This window comes from Heloderma suspectum, chromosome 2 (genome assembly GCF_057233095.1).
Source record: "Heloderma suspectum isolate Gila_16-S chromosome 2, 16-S_ref, whole genome shotgun sequence".
Classification (NCBI taxonomy): Eukaryota; Metazoa; Chordata; class Lepidosauria; order Squamata; family Helodermatidae; genus Heloderma; species Heloderma suspectum.
Genome location: NC_139459.1, coordinates 229,397,339 through 229,424,709, shown reverse-complemented (window position 1 = coordinate 229,424,709; position 27,371 = coordinate 229,397,339). Strand labels below are relative to the sequence as shown.

General features: G+C 44.0%; 1 protein-coding gene across 1 annotated transcript in view; it reads left to right on the top strand.

Annotated features, from left to right (window-relative positions):
* The window catches only part of USP43 (ubiquitin specific peptidase 43), a 112,366-nt gene that overhangs the window by 52,895 nt on the left and 32,100 nt on the right, over nucleotides 1–27,371 (top strand). The window contains exons 4-6 of the mRNA XM_084838357.1: nucleotides 10,338–10,430; nucleotides 18,719–18,854; nucleotides 19,002–19,146. Coding sequence (XP_084694483.1) covers nucleotides 10,338–10,430; nucleotides 18,719–18,854; nucleotides 19,002–19,146 — 374 coding nt within the window. The remainder of the gene's footprint in view (nucleotides 1–10,337; nucleotides 10,431–18,718; nucleotides 18,855–19,001; nucleotides 19,147–27,371) is intronic.

Genomic DNA, 27,371 nt, shown 5'->3' with positions numbered 1-27,371 from the left:
TCAGGAAGTTTTTCCTGATGTTCAGCTGGAGTCTGGCTTCCTCTAACTTGAGTCCATTATTCCGTGTCCTGCACTCTGGGATGATCGAGAAGAGATCCTGGCCTTCTTCTCTGTGACAACCTTTCAAGTACTTGAAGAGTGCTATCATATCTCCCCTCAGTCTTCTCTTCTCAAGGCTAAACATGCCCAGTTCTTTCAGTCTCTCTTCATAGGGCTTTGTTTCCAGTCCTCTGATCATCTTTGTTGCCCTCCTCTGAACCCTCTCCAGTTTGTCTGCATCCTTCTTAAAGTGTGGTGCCCAGAACTGGACACAGTACTCCAGATGAGGCCTAACCAGTGCTGAGTAGAGGGGAACTAGTACTTCCCGGGATTTGGAAGCTATGCTTCTACGAATGCAGCCCAAAAGAGCATTGGCCTTTTTTGCAGCCACATCACATTGTTGGCTCATATTCAGCTTGTGATCGACAACAATTCCAAGATCCTTCTCGCTTGTAGTGTGATTGAGCCATGTATCCCCCATCTTGTAACTGTGCATTTGGTTTCTTTTTCCTAGGTGCAGAACTTGGCATTTGTCCCTATTAAATGCCATTCTGTTGTTTTCTGCCCAGCGCTCCAGTCTATCCAGATCACTTTGAATTTTGTTTCTGTCTTCCAAAGTATTAGCTATCCCGCCCAATTTTGTGTCATCTGCAAATTTGATCAGCATTCCCTGCACCTCCTCCTCCAAGTCATTAATAAAAATGTTGAAGAGCACTGGGCCCAGGACCGAGCCCTGCGGTACCCCACTCGTTACCTCTCCCCAGCTTGAGAAGGTCCCATTGATAAGCAGTCTTTGAGTCTGATTCTGTAGCCAACTGTGGATCCACCTGACTGTTGTTTCATCTAGCCCACTTTGAGCTAGTTTGCTCATCAGGATATCATGGGGCACTTTGTCGAAAGCTTTGCTGAAGTCGAGGTATATGATGTCTACAGCATTCCCACGGTCTACAAGGGAGGTTACTTGATCAAAAAATGAGATCAGATTTGTCTGGCAGGACTTGTTTTTGACAAATCCATGTTGGCTTCGAGTAATCACGGCATTGTTGTCAATGTGTTTCCAGATGGATTGCTTTATGATCTGCTCCAGAATTTTCCCAGGGATTGATGTCAGGCTGACTGGTCTGTATTTCCCAGGTTCCTCCTTTTTACCCTTTTTGAAGATAGGGACAACGTTAGCCCTCCTCCAGTCATCTGGCACTTCCCCCGTCCTCCATGATTTCTCAAAGAGAATAGACAGTGGTTCTGAGAGTTCTTCTGCCAGTTCCTTTATTATTCTAGGATGCAGTTCATCTGGCCCTGGAGATTTGAACTCATTCAAAGTAATGAGGTGTTCCTTGACCATATGCCTGTCGATCTCAAGCTGCAATCCTGCCCCTTCAGCCTGTACTTTGCCTTTGCCAGGGGGGTCATTGACCCTCTTTTGGGAGAAGAGTGAGCCAAAGTAGGAATTGAGCACCTCTGCCTTTTCTTTGTCATCTGTTATCATTTTGCCATCCTTATTTAATAGCTGAACCACCATTTCTTTCCTCTGCCTTTTACTATGCACATAGCTGAAGAAAGCCTTTTTGTTGTTTTTAACATCCCTTGCTAACCTCAGCTCATTCTCAGCTTTAGCCTTCCTGATGCCATCCCTGCAATTCTGTGCTATCTGCCTGTACTCTTCCTTTGTTACTTGGCCTTCTTTCCACTTCCTGTATGTGTCCTTTTTTGTTTTCAGGTCATCCCTAAGCTTTTTGTGAAGCCACATTGGCTTCTTCTGTTGTCTTCCACCTTCTTGTTGGAATTGCTTGTGATTGTGCCTTGAGAATTTCCTTTTTTAAAAGCTCCCACCCATCTTGGACTCCTTTTCTCGCTAGCATCGCTTGCCATGGGACCTTGCTGAACATTGTTCTGAGTTTATGAAAATCAGCTTTCCTAAAATCCAGGGTACGCGTTTGACTGCACTCGGCTTTTGCTTCCCTTAGAACCAAGAACTCAAGTACAACATGGTCGCTTTCCCTCAGAGTTCATGTAACTGCTACTTTATCCACTAAGTCATCTCTGTTGGTTAGGATCAAGTCAAGGATAGCCGATCCTCTAGTTCCTTCCTCTACTTTCTGTAGGAGGAAGTTATCCGCCACACAAGTCAGGAATTTCCTGGAGGGGCCATGTTTTGCAGAATTTGTCTCCCAACAAATATCGGGGAAATTGAAGTCCCCCATTACTACTACATCATGCTTCCTTAAAACATTGGCTATTTGCTTTTCAAAAGTTTCATCCTTGTCTTCTCCTTGATTGGGTGGCCGGTAGTAGACTCCGACCACCAGGTTCCTTTTATTCTTTGCTCCATTTATTTCAACCCAGATGCTCTCGATGGGGCTACCAAGCTGATCCTCCTGTATTTCTGTGCAGAGATATGTATTTTTCATATACAGTGCAACCCCACCTCCCTTTCTGTTCCTCCTGTTCTTTTTGAACAAGTTACATCCTTCAATTGCTGTATTCCAGTCATGACAGTCATCCCACCAAGTCTCAGTTATACCTATCAAGTCATAATTTCCCTCTTGTATTAAGAGTTCAAGTTTGTTCTGTTTGTTTCCCATACTCTGGGCATTAGTATATAGACATCGAAGACCATGTGCTTCATAGTCTGGCTTTCTTCCTACATCTGTCTGAAGACTATTATTGAGTGCTATCAGAGCTGTTCTCTCCATTGCAGTGAATGCGCCTACGTCCATTGTTACCCCCAACATTACATCTCCCTTCCCCGTAGGATTCACTTTAAAGCCCTCCTGATGAAGTTCTTCATGCTGTGGCCAAACACATTCTTCCCATCCTTTGTGAGGTGCAAACCATCCCTAGCCAACAGCCCATCTTCCAGGAAGTACAGCCTATGGTCCCAGAATCCAAATCTCTCTCGTCGGCACCACCTTCGTAGCCAGTTATTCACCCGGAGTATTTTTCGTTCCCTTTCTATCCCTCTTCTAACTACTGGAAGGATGGATGAGAAAACTATCTGGGCCCCAAAGTTCTTGAGTTTCCTTCCCAAAGCTTCAAAGTCTGACGTGATCTCTTCGTAGCTCCGCTTGGCAGTATCATTTGTTCCCACATGGATGAGAAGAAAGGGATACCTGTCAGTGGGCTTTATGAGTGCAGGCAACCTTTCAGTCACGTCTCTGATCTGTCCTCCCGGGAGACAACATACCTGGCGAGTCCATGGGTCTTCGCGACATACTTGGGTCTCAATCCCACGCAGCAAGGAGTCTCCCACTACTACCACTCTTCTCTTCTTCTTCTTGTAGGCCTGGGTTTCATCGCCTCTGTTTGACTGACCTTTAGCCTCTTGCTCACTCTCATGCAGGTTCCCCTGTGATTCTTCCTCTGCAGGCTGTCCTCCAGTCTCATCTGCAAGTACCTGGAATCGGTTCCACAGCTCCACTGCTTCCACTGGTGCAGAGTGGCGTCTAGTTCTTCTTCTCCTAACTGTCACCCTTTTCCAATGAGTATCCTCTATTCCATTTTTCTTCACCTCAGCATTTCCCACTGCCTCATCTTGCTGTTGCTCTTCAAGCTTCTGGTCTGCCCTTTGCTGCTGTAGTTCCCCCATTCTGTCCAAGAACTCTTCATGTTCTCTTATTCCCCTGAGGGTCGACACTCGCCGCTCCAGTCCACTTACATTTTCCTCCAGCAGCGTGATCAACTTGCACTTGTTGCAGGTGTAGGCCATGTTGTTCTCAGGCAAGAAAACAAACACTGCACACACCTTGCAGGTCACCACCACTGGAGAGTCTTGTCCTTCCATAGCCTCTTTTCCCTTTTTGTGTCTAGCTTTGTGATTGTTCTAGACTAGCCTGTGCCTGCTCCTCTACTCAGTAGCGGTTAAAAGCAGAGTCCCACTGGTGTGAAAGTGTGTGTTACAAGACAAATAAATGGAAAAAAGTTAGTTAAAATAAAAAATTAAAAAAAATTAAAAAAAATTAAAAAAAATGTTAGGGGCCTCTCCCTTGACCTCCCCTGCTGAACTCCCCTGGCCAACTCCTGTTTGCTCCCCCTGTTCGCTCGCTCTGTTCGCTCGCTCTCTGGGAGCTTGCCTGCTTCTGTAGTCCCTGGACCAACTGGAGCAGCTTGCTCTGCTCTGCTCTGCTCTGCTCAGCTGGGAGGCGGGAAACAGACTGGGTAGGGTTTCATTGCCCTGTATCTCCTTGCCTTTCCACATGCCTAGCAGAACTGAATAATTATAGCAGAAGACGTATCAGCAAACATGCATTTACAGTTTTTGGCATAAATCACGGGTGGGGAACTTTTTTTTTCTGTTGAGGGCCACATTCCCTCAGGGGTAATCTGTCAGGGGCCACATGCCAGCAGTGGGTGGAACTGAAGCCAGTGGTGGGTGGGATCAGAACAAAAAGTGGGTGGGGCCACACTTTTTCTTGCTCTTCTTCTGCCACACCTCCTTCTCTCTCTTGCCAGATGTCAGAACTGCTCACTTGCAGAGGAATTTTGAAATTAGGCCAAGGACCACATGAAATGAAGCATGAATGATGGCAGTTGCAGGTTTTAGCTTTTCTTGGTGTGGAATTTTTTATTTTAAAAAAACAACCTTTTGCATACTGTTTTTAAGCTGTATTTTAAGCTGTGTTGTTTTATTGTTTTATTGTTGGATTTTTTTTTTAATTGTTCAAAGTTATTTTTAGTTATATGCTGTTGTATATATTGCCTGTATGCTTTTATGTAAATGGTTTTTTAAACTTTGTATTGGGCATTTTAATGTTTTAACTTTTGTAAACCTCCCAGAAAGCTTCGGTTATGGGGTGGTATATAAATGTTAATAATAATAATAATAATAATAATAATAATAATAATAATAATAATACAAAATAAAGGAATATCTGGGGCTTCCTGAACAGTAGGCACAGTGCCACACCTGGTCTGTAGAGGCTCTGTTTGTTTGGCTGGCTCACACAATATCAAATTGCTTGCTCAGTTGCAAATCTGTTCCCTGATAGTGCCTACATGTGGTAATTGCAATTTGCATGGAAACTGAGACAGTTTTAAGATTCTGTCCACCTTCTGCAGTAAAGTAGAGGAAGAGTTTTAGGTCTTTCTGTGCCAAACAAGCCTCTTGCACACCAGCCAACCCCATGTGCCCCCTTAAGGCCCCTTTTTCCTATCATGTTGGTTGGAAGAGACATGCTAGGCATGTCAAATTGCTCCACTCCCCAATTAATCCCTTTCCCATTAATGCTTATTAAAAACGCTGTTTTCATTTTCAGTCTGCCAACTTCAGATCTGTGCGTCAGAGCTTGTCTATATGCAAACAATCCATTAACGCGCAAGGCCGCTTTGCTCAGAGCTTGCTGGCTCTGATACACAGTAAAGAGAAAAACTTGGGCTCAGAGTTTGGGTTGATTTTAATTTAGGATGTGAGAAAAACCAAGAGCTCAAGAGGTGAACTGGGCTATTTCTATTTAATTTTTATCATATTCCTATGGAGCTTTGGAAGAGTATTTCTCCAAAATGTAGTTATTTGAGAGGAAGAGGTGGTGGATGGGAGATTCACTTTGCCAGGGGTTCTTTCTTTCTCTAATATACTGTCCAACTGGCAGATACCCTCAGGGTAGTTTGCAATTAAAAAAAGAGCCCCCCAAACAACAATAAAATAACAAAAACTATAAATAAAAGAATGAAAATATTAAAATATTCATAATTTAGAAATACTAAAGAGCCAGTTTAATAATCAGAGCACCAGATTAGAAATTAAGGGTGCAATTCTAAGCACTTTTAGACAGAAAAAAGTCTGACTCCTACAACTCCCAGCATGTTTTCTATCTAAGCATGCATAGGACTGCGCCCCAAATGCCTGCTGGAAAAGGAAGAACCTGGCATTTAAACAGTAGTGAAGATGTTGGGTGGATCTCCCTGGGAAGAGCATTCGGGGGGGGGGGGGGCATTACAGAGAAGGCTCTTTCCCTAGGCAGTTGTGCCATTGTGGGTGGCGGCACCCGAAAAAGAGCCTCCAAAGGTTATCCTAGCAATCAGGCAGGAACATATGGGAGAAGGCGCTCCTTCAGGTAGACTGCTCCTGGGTTGTTTAGGGTTTTAAAGGTCAGCACCAACATTTTGAATTGGGACTGGAAGCTGACTGGCAGCCAGTGCAGTTTATACAACACTGGAGTAATGTGTTTGAAAAAGGCCATTTCCAGTAAACAGTCTTGCTGCTCTATTCTGTACTAACTAAAGTTTCCTGGACATCTTTAGAGGTAGCTCCATCTTCACGTGGTCTTGGGCTTGCCTGGGAGCGGGGGGAAAGTGCGCCCATGATGCCATAGATAGCCGTGCTTAATTTCTGGAGCTGTGATCTGTAAACATAAGAAGAGCTATGCTGAATCAGACCTAAGTTCTACCAAGTTCAGCATCCTCTTCTAGTCAGGGGATTCTGGGAAGCCCATAAGCAGGGTGGGAAGGCAACAGGAGGTTTCGGACCCGTGGCCGCTCACGTCTGGGGTGCCACAGGGTTCCATCCTCTACCCGATGCTATTTAACATCTATGTGAAGCCGCTGGGGGCTATCATTAGGAGGTTTGGGGTGCGGTGTCATCAGCATGCGGATGACACATAGCTCTACCTCTCGTTCAAATCTTCACCAAGGTTGGCCGTAGAATCCCTGTCCAAATGTCTGAAGATGGTGAGGGGCTGGATGGGGTGGAATAAGCTGAAGCTGAACCCTGACAAAACCGAGGTACTTTTGGTGGGAGACAAGAGGAGGTTGGGGGATGTTGACCTGGTGTTGAATGCGGTACGGTTACCCTTGAAAGACCAGGTCTGCAGCTTGGGGGTCATCTTAGACTCCCAGCTGTCCATGGAGGCTCAGGTGTTAGCTGTGAGCCGGACAGCACTGTACCAATTCCATCTGATATGGCGGCAGCGCCTCTACCTTCCCGACCATCTGCTCCCATCAGTAGTACATGCCCTGGTCTCCTCTCATTTAGACTACTGTAATGCACTCTACGTGGGGTTACCCTTGAAGATGGTTCGGAAGCTTCAGCTGGTACAGAATGCGGTGGCTTGCCTGATTAAAGGCAGCCGCCGGTGAGATCACATCACTCCAGTGCTGAAGGAGCTGCACTGGCTACCAGCTGTTTTCTGGGCCAAATTCAAGCTGTTGGTTTTGACCTTTAAAACCCTATATGGCTCCGGCCCAGCCTATCTTAAGGGTGCCTCCAGCAACACCAGACAGGCCGCTCAACAAGATCAGCCTCGGATGGCCTTCTCTCTGTCCCATCAGCCAGGACACCTAGGCTGGTGAGGACGAGGGAGAGGGCCTTTTCTGTGGTGGCCCCCGCTCTGTGGAACTCCCTCCCTAGGGAACTCCGCCATGCCCCCTCTTTAATGAGCTTCCACCATGCATTTAAAACATGGTTGTTCACGCAGGCATTTGGGGTGGGCCAGGGTAATTTTAGAAACATGATGTTTTTAATGTTGAATTTTATTGTGTAAACTGTTTTTATTGTTGTACATCGTCCAGAGTGGCTGGGTGACCGGCCAGATGGGTGATTAATAAATTTAATAAACACATAAATAAATAAATAAATAAATAAATAAATAAATAAATAAATAAATACAGCCCTCCCTCTAATTTGGCCCCAGCAGCTGCTACTCAGTGGCATTCCAGTGCTGAGGATGGATAGTCACTGAACGACTGAGCAAAGGATCAGCAGAGGGTTGTGGAGACCCAATAAAGCATTGTAACTATGCCAAGTAAAGAATGAAAGGAGGGGATGTGTAAAATGGACAATATAGAAGCTGGGAGAGAGACAGTGTGGTGTACTGGTTAGAATGCTGGATTGGGGCTTGGGAGACCCAGGTTCTAGTCCCCACTGGGTGACTTTGGGCCAGTCACTGACTCTTAGCCTAACCTACCACACAGGGTTGTTGTGAGGATAAAATGTACATTGCTGGTCTCCTTGGAAGAAAGGTGGGATGTAGATGTAACAAATAATTGAATAAAGAATAAAGAAAGGCTCTGGAATGTAAATACCACCTTGCCTAAAGTGGCACGAGCAGCTTCTTGGCAAGTTAGGCAAATGAGAAAGAAATGTTAAAACAGGGAACGGGAAGGGAATGTGATATTTTCTCTAACTTTGGGCAGATTTGCACATATGTATATCATGCCGAAGTGTACAATTTTTGCCTCCATGCCTACAAATACCAAATGCCTACAAATGCCAAAGGGTTATTTCCAGTAACACACTTAGCAGTGCTTCAGAAAAAGCAGCCACAGGGATGCTTTTTGGTAGCATGATATGATGCAGTGTGTTACCTGAAATGACCCCTTCAAAAGCACACCTTTATGTTTGTATGAGGCTGCACCATTTCTGAAAAAGGGGCTTTCCCAGAAGGTCTTCTCCATCTCCCTAGAATCTTGTTTATTTTTATGTCAGGGAGAGGGATTTGATCTCCCAGGTAATCTTGTTAGATACAATGCCAATAACCTACTTGTACTTCCAGTGGGCCGTCTCATTAAGAGCTGCTCTGCTGCTCACCTGTATCCACTGCTGTGGAAATAAGCTTGTTTCTGATGGATTGGGCTGCCCCTACTAGATGGAGGGCTGCCATTTGCTGTTCTAGGGAAGCCTCTCCATCACGGAGGTGGGGGGCCAGCGTTCTTCTTGCCTGAGGCAGAGTGGTTCAGTCTCTGCTTGTAACCTGGTAGATGGTAGTTATCATCACTGTTATCTTCCTCTTTTGCCCTTTCCTCTCCCTCCCTTTGGGTAGGGGCCTAAACTGGTAGGGGGCAGTTTGGGCCCCTACCTCCTATTAGTTCTGCATCTCTGCTTTTAAATGGTTAAACGTAAGGAATTTTGACGAACAGGTGATAAACAGTTTAGAGATGTGGCAGTGGTGCTGTTTTCTGAGGCCCTTTCCTGAACTGAAAGGGTTTTGTGGTGCCTCTACGAGAGAAAGAGGAGGGTGTGCAGGATGGGGTGAAGGAGGAGGCAAGGTTGGAGTCCCCCTGATCTGCACAAAGGTTATGAGGAAAAATCAATACTTTGGAAGTTTTGGGGTGAGGATTACAAAACTGATAATCTGGCAACTCTGCCATTGACTTTAATGGTATTTAAGGCTAAGAAGCCTAACCGTTGCAGGATTGCAGTGTTGGTCTGCTATCTGTTCCTTGAAACCAAAACTACATACTGATATCGATCCAAGGCGTTGTTTCAGCCAGACACAAGGCATCTTGGAGGGGCATAGAATGTCTCCATCAGAGAGAGGAGTCTGTGGTATGGGGTTGAAATTAGCATGTTCAGTTCTCCAGCTGAGCATGATATCTTTGACCTACAGCCCCCTCTCGTCACTCTCCGTCGCTGGAACAACATCTGAGATCCAGGCGAGGAGAGTGATGTGCAGCAAGATGGGAAGCCAGGGTCAGTGTGTGGCAGAGTATCTGAAATCCATTTTTTCTTGTCAGATCTGCATCAGCAACCCTTTAACACTAGGTGTGAAGAATACACGTAAACCTGGACAGGCAAAATGTGATTTGATTATTGGAATGTTGACTGTGAGAGGAGGCATCAGCTTTTTTTTCAGTGCGTTGTCCATGTAAAATATGTCCCCGCCCCAAGCAAAGCTATATGAGAGAGAAATTTCATTCAACAACAAAATCCTTAAAATATATTGTGATTTTGACCCTGTGGATAATAGAGGCCGCAGTTGTTGTGGAATGGAACTGGCACAGTAACATGGAGGATGAGCATGTTTGTGGTAAAAGCTGTTGCGACTTCTCCTAAGGGGAGGGGGAAAGAACTGCCATGATGCCTTGGTGTACAGCAAGCCATTGTATATGGATACAAATCCGTAATTATTAATTGTTTGATCTTAGCACTGAGCTTTTAGAGAAGCTCCTCAAAGTGGCTTTAATATAATGACAATAATAGTCGATTGGGTGAGCTTGGGTGTAAATCGTTTGTGTGATAATTCTATTATGGGGGGCCTGCTGCCTCAATCCTTAGATCGAAAGGGACCTTGAAAGGCCCGTCATACAGAGTGATGCAACTCTCACTGGGGCACTGAGGTATAAGTATACGTACTGGGAGGAAAGTCTCATTTACCGTAGTAGTTTCTGAGTAAAGGTCAATTTGCAAGGGTGACCAGGACTGCCTTCTCAGGACCTTGTTATTCTGCTCTCCAGAGGTTCTCCTTTTAAGTCAAAGATGAGCTTCATACTGCTACCATGAGGACAGCCCTATGTTTTACCCTGGTGCTGATATCCCTCGACCTGGGATTTGACTGTGGGGGGGTTGTTTTTTGGTTCTTTTCTAGGTCCTCATTGACTTGTCCTCACTGCCTAAAACAGAGCAACACCTTTGACCCCTTTCTGTGCATCTCGTTGCCCATCCCCTTGCGTCAGACCAGGTATGTGAGCTGTGTATCATGTTTACTTATGTTTTACTATCCCTAGGTCCTAACTAAGGAGGGATGTATCCATCCATTTCCAGTCTGTGTCATTTTTGCATGGGTTCACCCACATGTCCGCTGTGTCACATTTTTGCATTAATCTGTGTTTTTCTTTATAAAATCACACACACGAAAATATTTTAAGATCACAAATTTTAAAATATTTTCTCTCAAAATATGCATTTCTAAACATATTTTCTCTCACAGCATGCTTTAAAAAACATTTTGATACGTTTTTCATCTGTAAAACGTTTGGGAACAGATAAAAACATCAAAACGTCAGAACATTTGGGAGGTGCAAAATACAATGGATAACTAAATTCTGATGCACACATTAGTCTAGAAGGTGAGGATCATATCAGTTCATATTGGAATTTGCAAAGAAAGAATTGGAATTTGCATTGAGAGAATTCCTTAAGCATTCCTTGTCCTGCCTAGGAACTTTAATTAGAGTCATAGCTAGTGAGTTACCCCTTTCCCCTTCCAGCCAAACCCTGAATATTTTGCTCAGGCAGATTTCCTAGGTGGCCCTATTTCCTAGGAAGCCTGCATCTTGCTTCCCTTCCTTGAGAAGAAAGCAGCCTCTCTCTTTGCCCAGAACTAGCAGACAGCCGCCTCTCTTCCATAGAATCAGAGCAAACAGGGTGCTAGTGCATCTGCTGGAGTTGAAAGGCCAGTGCAATGGTCATCCACAGGGACAGCTCTGTTTACTAGTGGCTTAAGCCATCTCTGAGGATTCTCACCCTCCTCAGGGCAGAAGGTTGTCTCTGGACAAGTCAGCACAGGGAAGAAGCACAAACAAAGAAGCTGGAAAGTGGGGAGGGGGATGCCCACCAGGTTAATTCCCAGTTGTAAAGTTGGTGGCAGGCAGTATTGTGGACGAGGCAGTAATGGCGAGGGGCTGCTTATAGCAGCTAATGCAGGCAATGTCTGTCCTGTTGAGACTGCAGATGAGTAAGTAATGACTTCCCCTCTAGCTAAAGACTTGCAGTCACAGCCAACCACTACCTTCCAGCAAGGATATTTCTACTTCTGCATGCTGTGACTGATGCCGGGTGCCAGCCCTTGTAGCGAGAGGACTTGCCCAGGCCTTTGGTGGGCCGCTCAGAGCACCTATTTCTCAGCTGTTACTGAAGCAAAGGTAGGGAGAGGATTGTGTGTATGCCTGAATGCACAAGCATGTGTGCAGAGGAGATGTCGATAATGTGTCCAAAGGGGTCATGTGCATGTCTGAAGCAGACCATCTTTTCCTTTGTGGATCTTCCTGGGGCTTCTCCATGGCAAATCGTTATGTCAAGAGGGTTGTAATGCCTGACATTAAACAAACTCAGTTCTATTATAAGTCTTGATTTTATTCATATTCAAACTTAATTGACTTGATTGACTGTCTAAAATACCCCAGAATTTCTTGCCTTTGTGAGCAAAGTTTGTTGGCTCAGGGTCACAAATCTAAATTGACAGCCTCAGAAACAAGTTCATGGTATCCCTTGGAATTTCCAAATGGAAAGTCTCAGGATCATTATGGGTTGTCACATTATGAACACTGGGCTGTGTGATGGTTTTATTGTATTTTATCATGTATTTGTAACTTTAGAGTTATGATGATTTTAATGTTGTTTATATGTTGTACTGTTTTATATGAGTCGCTAGCTCCTTGCATGGCAGGGCAGGATAGAAGTCAATAAACAATATTAAACAAACAAGTAAATGCAAATATGCTATGGGAGTTTCATGCCTGGGTCAGGGGGATTGATTGCGGTGTTATGCTGGATGCCTGGGTAGCTACTCCCTAAGAGAGAGTGCAGATGACCTAAAGCTTTCCCAGGTCTACTGATATTCATAGTTTTCTCAGTGGCTTGCATGTTCATTGCAATCCACCACTGGGAATTCAGGTCTCGGATCCTCTTGCAAGAACAAACTTTCTTTTGGGCACTCCGGGGTTCCTGAGCTACTCTCCCCTCCTCCCATTCAGAGGTCTCCTGGCCAAACATGTGGACAAAACAGCAGGGGGCTGGAGAACTGTCTTGCTGGCTTCAGCAGTGCCACAGGATGAGTGAGAAATAGCATCAGAGAAAAAGCCTGTGGGCTGGAAATGGCTAGTTTGGTAGCTCTTTATGCACAGCAGGGAGCCAAGGTCCTAAAACCAACAGTGCCTCAAGCTGACCCCCCCCCCCCAAGCACACAGCCTCCAGTGGAGGCACCCCAGGGAAGTTAGGAAGCTAGGAAATGAGAAATTGGCAGCATTACAGTGACTGGCATTCTCGAATTCCCAGGTCTTGCTTAAGCAATATAGACTAAAATAAGCAGTCTCCCCATCTCTTTTTAGGCCAGCTTCTCTTGGTATGGGCCTGTATAAAAGATTTTGAGTTATGCAGAATTCTTACTTAGCTGGGATCAGAAGTGTAGACTTTTCAGTTTCTGGCGGGTAGGTGGCAGTGGCTGAGCCAAAGAGAAGTAAGTTGGGACACCCGACAGAACGCTCTTGGAGCCATCTTCCTGAACCCCCCAATGCGGTCAGTAGGTAATGTAGCATACTTATGGAATATCACCATAATAAATGAATTATATAGTTTAGGATGTAGTATTAATGATGACATATTCATTAATAACTATTAATGCCAATTCACTAAATAGGCATACCTACCTACTTTAATGGCATGCAAGAAGAATATTTTAGAATCTCAGGAAATTGGGAAACATTATTTACAGGGACTAAAATTAAGAGCAGAAATGATCAAATATTTGCATATTTCAAGCAATCTTTTATTACAATAACAAATTAATCATCTAATACTGAAACAGGTATCCTATGTGAATGACTTCTGCTTGCTTTCATTTTGGCAAACATATAAATAAAATTCTCAAGAGATTTGCCTAACAAGCTTACTTTCTGCTGAGATCATTATGTATATATTTTGTTTTATTTATTTATCACATTTCTGTACTCAATAGCTGAAGCTCTCTAGGTGGTTCACAACAATGAAAACCATAAAATACAGCACAATAAAACATAAAATATAAAACTTTTAAACATTAAAAATTACAGTATAAAACCAAGGTAAAAACCAGCACCAGTGTAAAGATTTTAAAATACAGTAACAGTTTTAAAAACCAAAACTGAAGGACTAAAATGCCTGGGAGAATAAGAAGGTCTTCACCTGGCACTGAGAAGACCACAATGTAGGTGCCAGGTGAGCCTCTCTGGGGAGTGCATTCCACAAGTGAGATGCCACTGCTGAAAAGGCCCTCTCCTTATTATCCACTCGCCTCACTTCATTTGGCTGGGGTACCCAGCAAAGGGCCTCTGAAGTCTATTTTAGGGTCCAGGTAGGTATAAAGGAGGAGATGATCCTTCAGATAACCTGGCCCCAAGCCATTTAGGGCTTTAAACGTTAAAATCAGCACTTTGAATTGGGCCCAGAAATGGACTGGTAGCCAGTGCAGATCACAAAGCACTGGCATAATATGTTCATATAGACCAGTACCTGTTAACAATCTCGTTGCCCTATTTTGGACCAGCTGAAGTTTCTGGACCATTTACAAAGGAAGCCCCATGTATAACACATTGCAGTAATCCAGATGAGAGGTTACCAGAGCATGGATAGCTGTAGCTAGGCTATAAGTATGTAGTTGGTATATCAACCATAGCTGATAAAAGGTGCTGCATGCCAGTGGGTCCACCTGTGCCTCTATTAACAATGCTGGATCCAAGAGCACCCCCAAACTACAAATCTGATATGTTAGTGGAACTGCAGCCCCCTCCAGAACAGGTTGAACATCACTTAGCCTATCAGATGAACGACCCACTAACAATACCTTCGTCTTGTCTGGATTGAGTCTCAGTTTATTGGCTCTCATCCAGTCCATTACTGCACCCAGGCACTGATTCAGAACATCCACTGCCTCAGCAGGATTTGATGAAAATGAGAGATAGAGTGGGGTGTTGGTGACACCTCAGTCCACTCCCCCAGTAGTGATTCTTTTGTTCACTCACATGGCCTGCTCATGCTGACTTGCCTCTTAAAGAGACAGAATTCAACCTGCCTCCCAAAGCAATGTTTATCTACATTTTAATTAATGCCCATACTTTTGCTTTTAAAGAAAAAAGGAAACATATATTTAAGTAGGCTGAGAAAGAGATAGACCATTGTAAAATTCTTACTTTCGTTAGTTAAAATAATTGAAGCACCGTTACTTTGGATCCGTAGCAAAATAGGGATAGTTTAAAAGAGACACAGATATGGTAGGGAATTGACTCTAGTGACCTACAGGGGACCCAGAGAGGTATGTGTGCAAAACAGTTAACTTGGTGACTTGGTGATAGAGGCATGATCAAGTTTGACAGTGGCAGAAAATAAAGGTTGAAGGATCAAAAGATTAAAAACTTGTCACAAATATTACCACTTCTAGGCACACACAGCAAACACTTCAGGGAGAGGGTTGCTTCAATTAGATTGCTTTTTGCTTTCTCAGGGTTTGACTACCTTGAGCGGGTTGGAGCTTAGGCTTTGAAAGGGGGCCCTTTAGCAATCTCCCATTTGCTAAAAGTTTAGCTCTGACTATTCTGAGGGTTCAAAATAACAAATGTGGAGAAAGGAGTGAATCAAGGGAGAAAGGTAGAAAAGATGATCAAAGCTAACTGGAATTAGGGTCTTACAAGGATGGAACAAGCTGTACATTCTGGGCCCTTCTCTGGTGCTCACATTGGCAGAGACTGAGTCCAGGTAGAGACTGAACATGGAGACTGAAATATGCAGAGCATGAGTAAAGTTACTCTGAGGATTACTCTGATGGGTTCTGCTTGCCTAGGGAAGCGTTTAGTAAACAATAGGGTGATAGCTGAGAAGATCAGCACTTTGGCTTGCTAGCCAGGTTATTAAGAAAGGAAGAGGTGTGCAGATAAGGGTGTTCCTATATTTCAGGGGTGGGCAACTTTGGGGACCCGGGGGGCATTTGTGCCCCTCAGGCCCCCCTGCGGCTGCACTCCTGTGGCTGCCAACCTGCAGAATTCCATGGGACGGTGCAAAAAAACCCTGGCAGTTTATTTGGCGGCAGTCCACTATGGAGCAGTAAGCAAATAAAATTTAGCTTATTAGTCTTTCAGATGCCGCAGGACTCCTTTGTTTTTTTTCCAATAGACTTGTCAGATATTCTTCTGGAATTTGTACTTTCCAAAATGACGTCTGATAGGAACACCATTTAATTTTTATTTCCAAGCACCCTGGGGAGATTGAGCTCAGGTTTTTCACTACCCCCTGCCTTTTTTCCTTATCCACTTCTCTATTTTCTGTCTCTAAATCCTCCTAACTCCCTCCAGATTCTTGGCTTTATCTATGGTTGGGCTTTGCTTGGACAACAGTGAGGTTGCCTCTGTTACAGGGACTCAGCCACCTGAGCCCTTTATATTAAGGACAAAAAAGAAAAAAGAACAAAACCTCAGTACTACTTTTAATATCTCTTTAATAAATTTCTCAGACCTGCCTTTTTATGGATAGGGCTCTTCAGATCTCCTGTGAAGTTGCATTTTTGAATAGCTAGATAGTCTGCATACACTTTGTAAATTTCATTTCCAAGACATCATTCACCGGCTCTCTATAGTGAAACTGATGTAAAACTTGCATGCATCTGAATACTCAAAAAGAGGTCTTAAGTCATAAGCCTTTTTTATCCTAGAATATGCAATGGGTCCTCTTTTACCTTTCTTAAAAAGTACAAATCTCTCTCTTACTCTCTGTCTCTCTCTGTGTCTGTCTGTTTGTCTGTCTATCTGTCCGTCTGTCTCTCTCTCAGGCTCTTTCCTTTCTACCTTAGTTATAAGGGACTTGGTGGTATAACTGAGTACCAGTTCATACAACTCTTTGTTCCTTCTAATGTGAAGATGAAGTGTACACACATTGCAGCTTAACTGGCTCTTTCATTGCATGCTCAGATTGCTACAATGACCCAATTGCTGCTATTGCTGAGAGCCTAACGGCACATTATTTCAGCAGTCCCCAACCTTTCTGGATCTGTGGGCACATTTGGGAATTTGAGAAACTTCTGTGGGCACCACCACAAAATGCCTAATCAGTGGATCTCTGCTTTGGTGTCTATAATCTATCTATGGATCTTAGGCTGCATCTTATATAGCTAAAACTTTTGTTTCATGTCTATTGGGTACCGCAATGTCTCTTTAATAAGGGATTGTCTAATTTGGATAATTGCTGGTGGTGCAATACAGCTAATCCTTTTTTTAAACATATGTTTTGGCAGTGTCTGGTAGTAGCTTCTTTTTAGGAGGAGGTTATTACACAGATAAATTTTGTACTGGAACAGTCTTTAGTATTCACTGATGTACATGCACTTTAAAATTATTTACCTGCTTCATGGAAATCAACAAACAGTCAGTGTAAATGGATTCTCCATGCCCTTTTAACAGCTGAAAGACTGATATTACAACATTGGAAGGAGAAATACTCACCTCCTATAATGCAATGGACTGAGGACCTTACAATTCAGTATTTGAATGGGTGGCATATAGGTGTCACCTTTAAATGGATACTTATTTAGATATTTGGTCCGCTTTTGTTGAATAATTGCTAGAAAGTTTACTTTAAATGTGTTGCTTAAAATGACATCAGGGTTCTAAAAAAAAGAATTAATAAAAATAAACTGTGTGTGTTTGTTTGAGGGTGCGGGGGAATCCAGATCAGGGCCACAGCACACAGGGAGGGGAGGCTGAATCCTTCCCTTACCCAGTGCTACCTTGTAAACTTTTTTAAAATGATGGTAAACTGTCCTGAAGGCATCTGCCAGCTGGACTGTATATAAATTCAATAAATAAAATAAATTTTATTTATTTGCCACCATGCAGCAAATAGATATATTTTTGAAGCTCGCATTGTCTCCAATGGGAGTGGTTTTTTTGTTTGCTGCATTGGGGTTGGAGGGGCATTCAGGATAATGGTGAAGAAGGCTTAAATCTCCCCTTTCCTGCATGCTGTGGTTGTGTCCTGATGAGGACTGGGGCTCCTAGCAACTCAGTTTTAATTTCAGGCGATTAATTTAAAGTAACACGGAGTTAGGTGCTCACTGAATGCTGTCACAGGGAAGCAATAGGAGAACTTGTTCCTTATGTCAATAAAGGATGAAAGTCATGTGAATTGTCCCGGAATCTGTGCTCAGAAAGTGGCAAATTACAGCACATTTACTAGCATTGTGTAAGAACCAGTTTCTTTGGGCTGCTCCCAATGTTGACATCTTGATCATTATGGTTCGCTTTTCTTCCTGGCAGCATCTTGTGCTTGCTTTGAAGTCGCATTGGCTGGAGGAATATGGGAGAGCTCAGTACTGTCTTGAATTCTTATTCTTTTTCACCAAATGTACTGTCACTGTTCTCGTCCCTCAAGGCTAGGGTTCAAATTCAACTCCCCATTCCTCTCTTCCCAGTACAATAAGATTACATCTCTCCCTCTAACTCAATACATCCTCCACTGACCTCTCCAGCAGGTCTAGGAATCTGCAATTTCAGTGCACACTATGGAACATCGTGATGAATGTGGATTCAAATTGCTCCTGCAGAATCCAAAGAATGTGCAGTATTTTTTTTTTTAAAAAAAAACCATACCTGTGGTTACAGATAAAACTCGTGGGCTGTTATTTGTGAATGCTTTGGAAATAAGTAGAGCTCCAAGTAGACAAGGCAGCTGGGATTTCTTTGCTTACCACAAGTTCCAATCTCTTTGGCTGTGGGTCCATGTCCCTGAGCGTCAACGTGCTTATAGTCCCCAGTGGTTGGACCCTGAAGATCATTGCCCAATATGTGATGGAAAAAACTCCCTGGAACCAAACTAATTCATTTCTGTGCTCATGGGCAACCCCCCCCCCCCCGCCCCAGCCAAATGGTATGGCCAAGAGAAAGCAAGTGAATTGAGTGAATGCATGCAAATATTTTATTTAATTATTTGTTTGTTAGTAATACTTACATGCCGCTTAATATAATAAAATCTGTAAGTGGTTCACATTTCAATACACTGCTAGAAACAATTTCAGCTATAGTAACAATACAAATCACATTTAAAATACACGATTAGAAACAATTCCAAGTACAATAACAATACAAAACAATGCAAGCAACAGCAAGATGGAGCAGCATATGATTAATTGCAATTAATTACAAAAATGGGGGCAAGGCATGGGTTGGCTGCAGAATCTGGGGCATCTTAGTGCATGGCTCTAAGCTCCCTTATCCTCCCCTTTTCTTCTAGGCCTTTGAATGTCACTCTTGTCTTCCAGTCCAAAAGCCAGCGCTTTGTGCGTGTGGGCCTGGCTGTGCCTCTCTTCAGCACTGTGGCAAAGCTGAGGAAAATGGTGGCAGAGGAAGGCAACATTTCACCTGACCAGGTAAGCCAGACTAGTTTCCCTTCTGTGACCTTGGTCCCATGGTAACCGAGGAGATAAATAAACCATGAAGGTTTCCATTTCTCATATACCTTCTCTCCCTCTGGAAGCCTTCAGGGCTGGTACCCTGACTATTCTGTTCTGTTGCAGGTGATCCTGACTGAGCTGGGCCAGTCAGGATTCCAGTGCTCCTTCTCGGATGATGAGGATCTGAACACCATTGCAGAGGGTGACAGCATCTATGCTTTCCAGGCTCCACTCTCCTTTAGCAGGGCCAGCTCTTCCCGTCTCTCAGGTAAGTCTTGCTGTGGTGAGTGGGAAGGACCCTGCATACTCCCATTGTCCAGCAAAAAAGCTCTTTCTTTTTGTCTATGGTGGTGGTGGCCAACCTTTTGCAGAGGTGTGCTACATGTTAAGTCCAAAGAACAAGACAGTTCTACCCCAGTGTGCACCGCAGAGCATATGTAGAGCTCCACCTCCTGTGGCTTGGGGTGGCCAAGGTGCAAGTGGCAGTGCAGCTCTGGAGAGGTAGGCAGGAGTGTAGGCATGGCTGCAGTGTATAACCAGACCCATGGACTGCCCTGCACCTGTCTGGCTTGGCCACCTGTGGTCCACAAGAGCAAGGTGTCTGGAGCTGAGAGGATGAGGTACTTTTGTATGAAATGGAAGGAAATTGAGTAGGAAGTTTATACACACACACACACACACACACACACACACACACGCATACACATTGCCTTCCTCCACTGAGATTAAAAGATTTTTTTCATATTGTGCACTGCCTGAGGGCCAAACCAGATGTGGCACCAGCAGATCAGTGTGTTTAAACCCAGATTGCTACAATAATGTAGAAAGCAGCGGTAGAGGAATCCAGTCTTAAGGAGCAAAAGGGGTGCGTGTGTGTGAGGGGTGTTGTACCCTCCACCTTTCCTCAGGTCATGTCCCTGCAGTCCTTCTTGCTGACAGTTTTCTCCCAGCTGGGCTTACTTCCAATCTCAGAGCCCCAACTGGGAGAAATGTACCTGGGGAGAGGGACTGTGAGGAAGTGAACTGAGAGAAGAGCTCCCCTGACCCACACATCCCTTTTGCTCAGGCCACACCCTACCCATCCATTCTAGGCAGTTTTTAGTTGATCCAGGTTTAAACACACATGCACACCCCTGCTGCTGTCACGTGTAGTTTGGCCCTGAGGAAACTAGATAGCCATGTGACAACCATGTCCAATGGCAGCCTTGGGAAGGCCTGGTTCCCATATTCGAAGACCATGCAGATACCTCTGCCCAACCTAAGAGCCACAAGGCTTAGCAATTAGCACGGTGTTTTGCCCAGCAGCCACCACGTTGCTATTTGCTGAAAGACAGCACATGGGCTGCTTTTGTAAAGGGCATGATACTTTGCACAGCCGCAGTCAGGAGCCAGGGCAAAGGAAGGGAAGAAGCCTGATGGGAGAAGGAACTGAACACATTTTGCTGCTTTGATGGGATCACAATGAGGCCAGTAACTTTAACTGAAGGCTGGGTCTATCTATCACACTTCCCTTCTCTGGTCCAGTCAGCACAGATTAGCGAAAATCACAGCAGGTAGCTTTAGGATGAGTGGGCTTTAGGGGTACCAAGGCTCTGTCACTTTAACAGCCTCTTCATGAGATCTATAGCCCAGTGATTGCATCATGAGACTACTGGGAAATGCCCTTCCCCTGCAGAGTCAGAAATTTCTTCTTTCCTGGGCAGCTTTACTATCTAGCGTGCAAAGCCATTTCTTCTTGATTCTGCTCATTGTCCAACTGCCTGTAGGCTCTGCAGGTGAGGCATGGTGGATTCTGAAGAAATGTTGTACCTACACATTGCCCATCAGGAGGGGAAGCTGGCGGTAAGCAGGACTAAGTCTGATCTTCTGAACTGAAGGGCTGCTTCTGAGAAGATTCACATCAGGGATGCACAGGATCTCCCCCCCCTTCATCAGCCTTCTAGCCTGATTTCCTTCCTAGAGTTTTCCGCTGGTTTAGCTTTGTACACACAAATGGATGTTAAAGCAATCAGGAGCTGTCTGTCTGTCTGTCTGTCTGTCTGTCTGTCTGTCTATCTATCTATCTATCTATCTATCTATCTATCTATCTATTTCTTGGCTGCCTTTCAGGGCAGAAGCCCTCCCGAGGTGGCTTACAGCAATAAAATACATAAAAACAGTTAAAAAATTAAAAGTGATAAAAACATAAAACAACAATAAAAGCCAACAGCAAAACCAGCAACAATGTTAACAGCAGTAACAGCAACAATAGCAGTCATATCACCAGAAGACCAAGGTAAAATAATATCTTTCCTGCTCCTGTTTTATATTAGTCTGGCCTCTAGCCAGGTAATAAGTGTGTTCTTCAGTTCTTTCCTGTTTTCAGGGCCATCTTTGTCTCTTGCTGGAGCCCCTGTTCTGGCCAATAACAGCTGATTCAAATGTCTGGAATGAGCATGTGGTACAGCCCTCATAGGCCAGGATCAATAATCTCAGCATGCATGTTGGCTGAAAGAACCTCCTTATAAGCCACTTGGAAAGCTTTACACATCAGAGCAAAGACTGAAAGTCTTCATCCTGAAGCATTAACTTTCCACATACATGGAAACTTTGATCATGGGGTGCATCAAACAAGCTGCCTCACACATGCATTCTGAGGTGGTCCTGGAATGTCAGAGGGTTCTTTCTCTATGCTTTCTGAACGTTTAAACTGCAAACTTATGCCTGCTTTCCGGGGTGTACACCCCATTAAACTCAATAGGACTGACTTCTGAGTCAACATGGATAGAATTGCACTGTTAATCACTCCCATCCTGTATCTTTCTGGTGCTTTACATTGGGGTCAGTGCAATTCACTATGACCTGTCTATTTTCCTTTTTAAAAAACTGTTTATTGCAGTTGTATTCTCTCTCTCTCTCTCTCTCTCTCTCTCTCTCTCTCTCTCTCTCTCACACACACACACACACACACACACACACACCCCTCTGCCTGGCCACCTTTCCATCTGTTCTATTCTTTGTGATTACTTCTTGCTGCTAAAGATAAATAAAATATAACAAACAGATACTTTGTAATGAATAACTCATGTGTATTGTTCTGCATGCATATTCTGGTATGTATTTTTGGAGGGCAGAGAATATGCAAGGCCATATTTTATCAGAGAAGGTATTTCAGTTTGGTATGTTTTGTTCTAACTTGTTACCAACATGAATAATGCACTGTTTTGGCCAGATGAAACAAGAATGAAAGGCCGGATTAAGACAGCATTTGATTAGGAACACATTGACGTTACTATAGAATAGGTGTACACCCTAAGCCAGTTTAACTATAACGTTCTGGGCTCTCTCCCTCGGACAGTTGGGAACTGTAGTTCTCTGAGGGGGCTCAGGATCTACAGCAGCTCCCCCCCCCCCCCAGGCTTCTTGGTTTAAACTAACATTGACACTAGTTGAGGTTTATAATATAGCTGTTGCTGTGGTGAGCCACCCAAAAAAGCGCAGGGAGAAAATGGTTTAAGATTTCCCCATTGTAGTTGAGGAAAAATAAAGATGTGGTTTGGCTGGTTGCAGTTGCTTTGGCAGTTGCCAAAGAAGCTAAAACCCCATATACCTCCATAACCCCGGTGTGAGCTCTGGCAGATATACCTGATGATAATCTCTAAGAGTTAATCTGAAATAGTACAGGTGAGCTCAACCTGCCACCACCTTTCCATGTCCTATGGGTTCCTTTTGGGGGCTGCATTTTTGGAGACACTTGCTCTAGAGGCTCACTCACTACCTGTGATCTGTCACATTTTACAGTTAACATGTTGCCAAAAGGGGATCTATTTCTGTTTTGTGACTAATACAAGAGGTTATTTTTAGCCTTCCGGACCTGGCAGGCAGCCAAGCTATCCCTGCTTCAAAGGGTCAGGCTTGAATCAAGATAAATTGGCTTTTCATTCTGTAAATGCCGCTAGAGATTCAAGGAGCTCAGGTTAGGGGCTGCTGCGAACCCTGGATTGGCAGGAGGATGTAGTTTGGGCAGAAACTTGTAAGGGACAGAGAAGCAAAGAGCGACAAAAGGAAACTATTGTGCCTCTTAAAAAGAAAGCTGAAAGTCTGGGCAAAGAAAACTCTACAAATTTGAACTAATCTGGGAGATCCTCATCTCAAAGGGAAGAGTGAGAAGAACTAGCCTCTAGAAGTTGGGAGAAAAATAGGCATGACCAGTGTAGCTTTCCTTATCCACCCAGAGATAGGAGAAGAAAGTAACACTAGTCCATTTAGCCCAGTTGCTAACGCCAGTTGAAGCTCTAGAGGAGGCTATTGTCACTCAGTGTTTCAGTTCTTATAGGCCTCATCACCAAAGTGCCATATTCTGGCTGTGTGTGTGTGTGTGAAGATGGTGTACATTAAATATTAAAATACATTAACAGTAAAATTGTAAAGCATTACAAACCCATAAAATACAGCAGTGTTAAAACCAGCAGAAATCAGATTATCTAATTAAAACAGCAATAATTCAATAATAAAAATGCCTTCCAAAATAAAAAGAGTTTCAGCACCCATCTAAAAGTGGGAAGAGAGGCAACTTATCAGATTTGTCTCCCAGGCAAACCTACCATTTCACCTACTGTTGGGCTCACCTACCTTCGCCACCCATTCGCTGCTTCCTACCGACCCAGACTTTCCCATCGCAGAGATTATATAATAGATGTCCTGCTGTCAAACGGTGTTACAGACAGATGGCTCTTAGAGCTACCAGTAAAAAGACATTGTGCAGCTATTCCATCTTTTCCTCCTTAATGGATTTTGGGGGTGGGCGGGCTAGGAAGAGAAAAGGTCGAAGAAGTGGTGGGAAAACTTGGGAGGGGTACTAGTGGAAGACAGTGTCATCTAGATCCCCTGGAGAATTTTGTGAATGAGGCAGGTTGATTGCACGATAAGTCTCATCCGGAAGCACTGTTTATCATAGCTTTGTAAAGGGACAGTTTTATTCCTGCGGTAGTGTATAGGAGGCCATGTCCTATAGATCAGGAGAGGGCAGGGGGTAAATTGTGATCTACTGGTAGACCTCTCAGTAATTTGCTGTAGATTGGCAAGGGTTTCTGAGTCTCAATTATCTAACAGTAGCAACACCTAAATGATCCCCCCACCCCAGTTAGGTTGCTGAAAAAGAACACTTGGGGTTTTGTGTGAAAGGATTTGTGAGCTCACTTCTGGTACCGATCTCAAATTGGTTGCATATCCTCAGAGGCCTTAATTCTTAGTGTCTGCTGTCTGCCTGAGCTGTTGTTTTGCACCAGGGTCCAGTTGGAGGATCTTGGGGTTCTTCCTGAAAGCCTGACGTCTGCCCACCCTTGCTATAAATGTATGTCCAGGGAGAACCTAAACTGCTCAGTCACAAAACTACACCCCCTCCACTCCCTCCTCTCTCACGCCTACCCCAAGGTTATCCTTCTATGGAGAGCTTGAGGGGAAATGTATCAGTGTTTGCAGACACATTATATAGAACTCTGTGTCCCTCCAAATTCAAATCACTAACGTAGCTTCAGAAAGGTTCAGATTCAGAATGTTTTGAAGGAGCCCTACTATGATTCGAACATCTTCTGAATCTATCCGAATCAGCCCAGTTCAGTTTGGGCTTCAGCACACCCCTACTAGTAGTAAGCATGGAATCTGTTACCATTTTGAAGCTGCGTGTTCAAGGGGACAGGCTGTGCTTTTCACCTGCTCATGGTGTGTCTTGTCTATTGATCAGTTGTGTTTTGAGCTGTGGTTGATTGAGTCATCTGTGTGCATTTGTCTGAATATTCACTGCCTCAGAGGGGCCTCGGACAGGGTGCACCTTCCTTGCTGCTGTTCCCTGCTGGCATCACACAGCAGTTTGGATAATATGGGTTAATCTCTTAGGAATTGATATGAAGGCACTCAGTGCAGGGGTTTGGACTGAGTTTATACAATCAGCTGAATCAGGTGGTAAAGCTTTTTCTGGACTGCACCACTTCAGACTACGAGAGGAGAATGTTAGAATTCTCCACTATGAAAAAAAAGTCCCTATGCATAGACAATTAGCATGCAAGGGAGAAGGATTTAGCTCTTTCTGTGGCATGCTGTTTTTTCTCTGTGGAGGACGTGTGTGTGTGTGTGTCTGTGTGTGGCAGGCATTCAAACATGCAACCTCCAGCCTGGAGTGCTACGGTCTTGAAAAGGCTTTACCACTTCATTCATCTTATTTTATAAACTGGCCAAATATGACCTTCAGAATTATCCCCATTCAGAAATTCTACAGCTGCAATTTCCGAGATCTTTGCCCAGCCCTGGGTTCTGCAGTTTGAGGAGCAAGTCAGCTGTTGAGAGGAGGATGGGATGGGATGAGCTGAGCCTTGGGGCTGGCAGGGAGTCTGTCCGCATGGCTGTATTTTGGGCAGAATTGGCTTGTATATGCAAAATGAGGAGTAAGACTGGAGATGGAGTGCCATGGCAGTGATTTATTGCCTCTCCAGGCTAAACAAGAGGCCTTAATTGGAAAACATCAGAGGAGACAGCGTGTGCAGATCTGGGAGATGGAGTTCATGGCAATCCTGCCTTTTGGACAGCCCTATTGCCAGGTGGCTTTGATGAATTACGCAGCCCAAATTTGGGGAGATGGAGAGATCAAGCTGCAAATTGAGGTGCAGATTAGACCAGTTATGCCTGAGAGCTCATTGCTAGTGATAATAAACACCCAACCCTAGCGTATTACTTATCCGCCTTGTTGCGGGGTGTTAATGTTAATTCTTCCTTGCAGAGTCACAGAGTTGGAAAGGATCAATTTGGATCATTTAGTCAAACCTTTATTCTAGACCCAGGGTTGGATCCAGATCCTTGTTTCTGCCAAGAGAAGGATATCGCTTCCGCAAGGATATTGCTTCCCGCTGCAGCCCCCCCGCCCCCCAGTGTGCCCTCCAGATCTGCTCCAGAGGGTTGGGGTTTTACCTAAATCCAGGGGAGAGTCACTAGCAGTGCAATGACAGTCACCTGAACATATCATTCAAGTGACCTCTATGTGTTGGGGGCATAGGAGGAAATTTAGGAGGCTGAGCAGGGAGAATGAATTCAAGATTTGCGGGTGGGGTTGTGTGCCGAATTCTGCCTCCCGTTTGGTGACCAGGGCAGCTTGTTTGATATTCTTAACTTTTAAAAGAAAACTTTAAAAAAAAAACAGTTGGCTCCAGGACCAGCAATGCAGCCCCACCCAGGGTGGTTTGGCCAACATTTCCTTCACTGCCAAATGATCCAGATGCAGAGTAGTTCTGGGAGAATTTGGGGACCAAACATGAATAAAATTGCGTGGCTATATATGGAAGTTATTTCATTACAGCCCTAGAATATACTCTGCATTATAACCCTACCAAGTTTGCTCATATTCTGTAGCAAGACAAACCTGAAATCTTCAACCTCTATAGATGGCGCAAATTGGGCACATTTGCCCAGTTGTTTTTCATTATTCCGCAAGCTTTACTGTGTTACATAATTTATTCTATTGTCTATGAGGGAGGGGTGCTCAAGAGGCTATGCGGGCCCTTGAAGCCCTACATTCTGGCCACTGGAAAACTCATTCAGCAACCCCTCTGACTTCTGAAAAATTACCGAACACTTGCCCATATATTTTCAAGCATATCTTTGTAGTCATTAGGGCTAGAAACTTGATCGTTTAAAAATAAAAGCTACATTCCTTGAAATTCTGCACTCTGTGCTGTCCTGCATTTGCACAAAATTATGGTATGCCCAGAGCCCTCTCTAAATCTAACCTCATTTGTTTAGTGAAGCTGAATAGTGTTTCTATTCTTTTTGTGGCTTAAAGAAGTTGTCAGGCATGGCGGCTAAATTACCAATGATGTGCTTCGCAGCTTTAAATATAACTCGAACCCTCAGACCCACTCCAGCATGTTCAACAACATCGTGCTTAGCTTTAGAATGTGTGTGGTCTAGGCAATAGTGTTGGATACAAGCCTGGGAGATGTGTGTTCACATCCCTGTCTCAACCACAGATTTGTTGGCTGCCATCGCTATTTCCTGGTCACATTTTCTCCACTGATGCAACTGGAATAATAATGAGCTGGTTCCTAGGAAAACTGATGTAACATTGGATGCGAGGAGGATTGACAAGGACTAGATTATAATGTCCAGGAAAAATGCTCTTGATCTATCCAAATCTATGCAAATTAACAGATTTGCCTGTCTGGAGAAGGCAGTTGTTGTGACTGTCTCTGTGTTTCTCTGGGATTACTGAAGTCACAACACACTGAAAAGTTTCTGTTTGGGAATGGAAATAATAATTTTTCATATATATCTATTATGCTTTTCAGATTCACATTTGTAAATGTTAATTTAAATCCTCTGTCAAATTGGGCAGCTGCATAGCTGAATTTTGCATTGTGGGCCTTGAATTCTTTGGGGAAATGTTTCTATTTTGTTTGATATTTTCCTAATTGATTACTTTGTTAATTCAGTAAATAATTATTTTGTAATCTTGACTTGCCTCTTGGA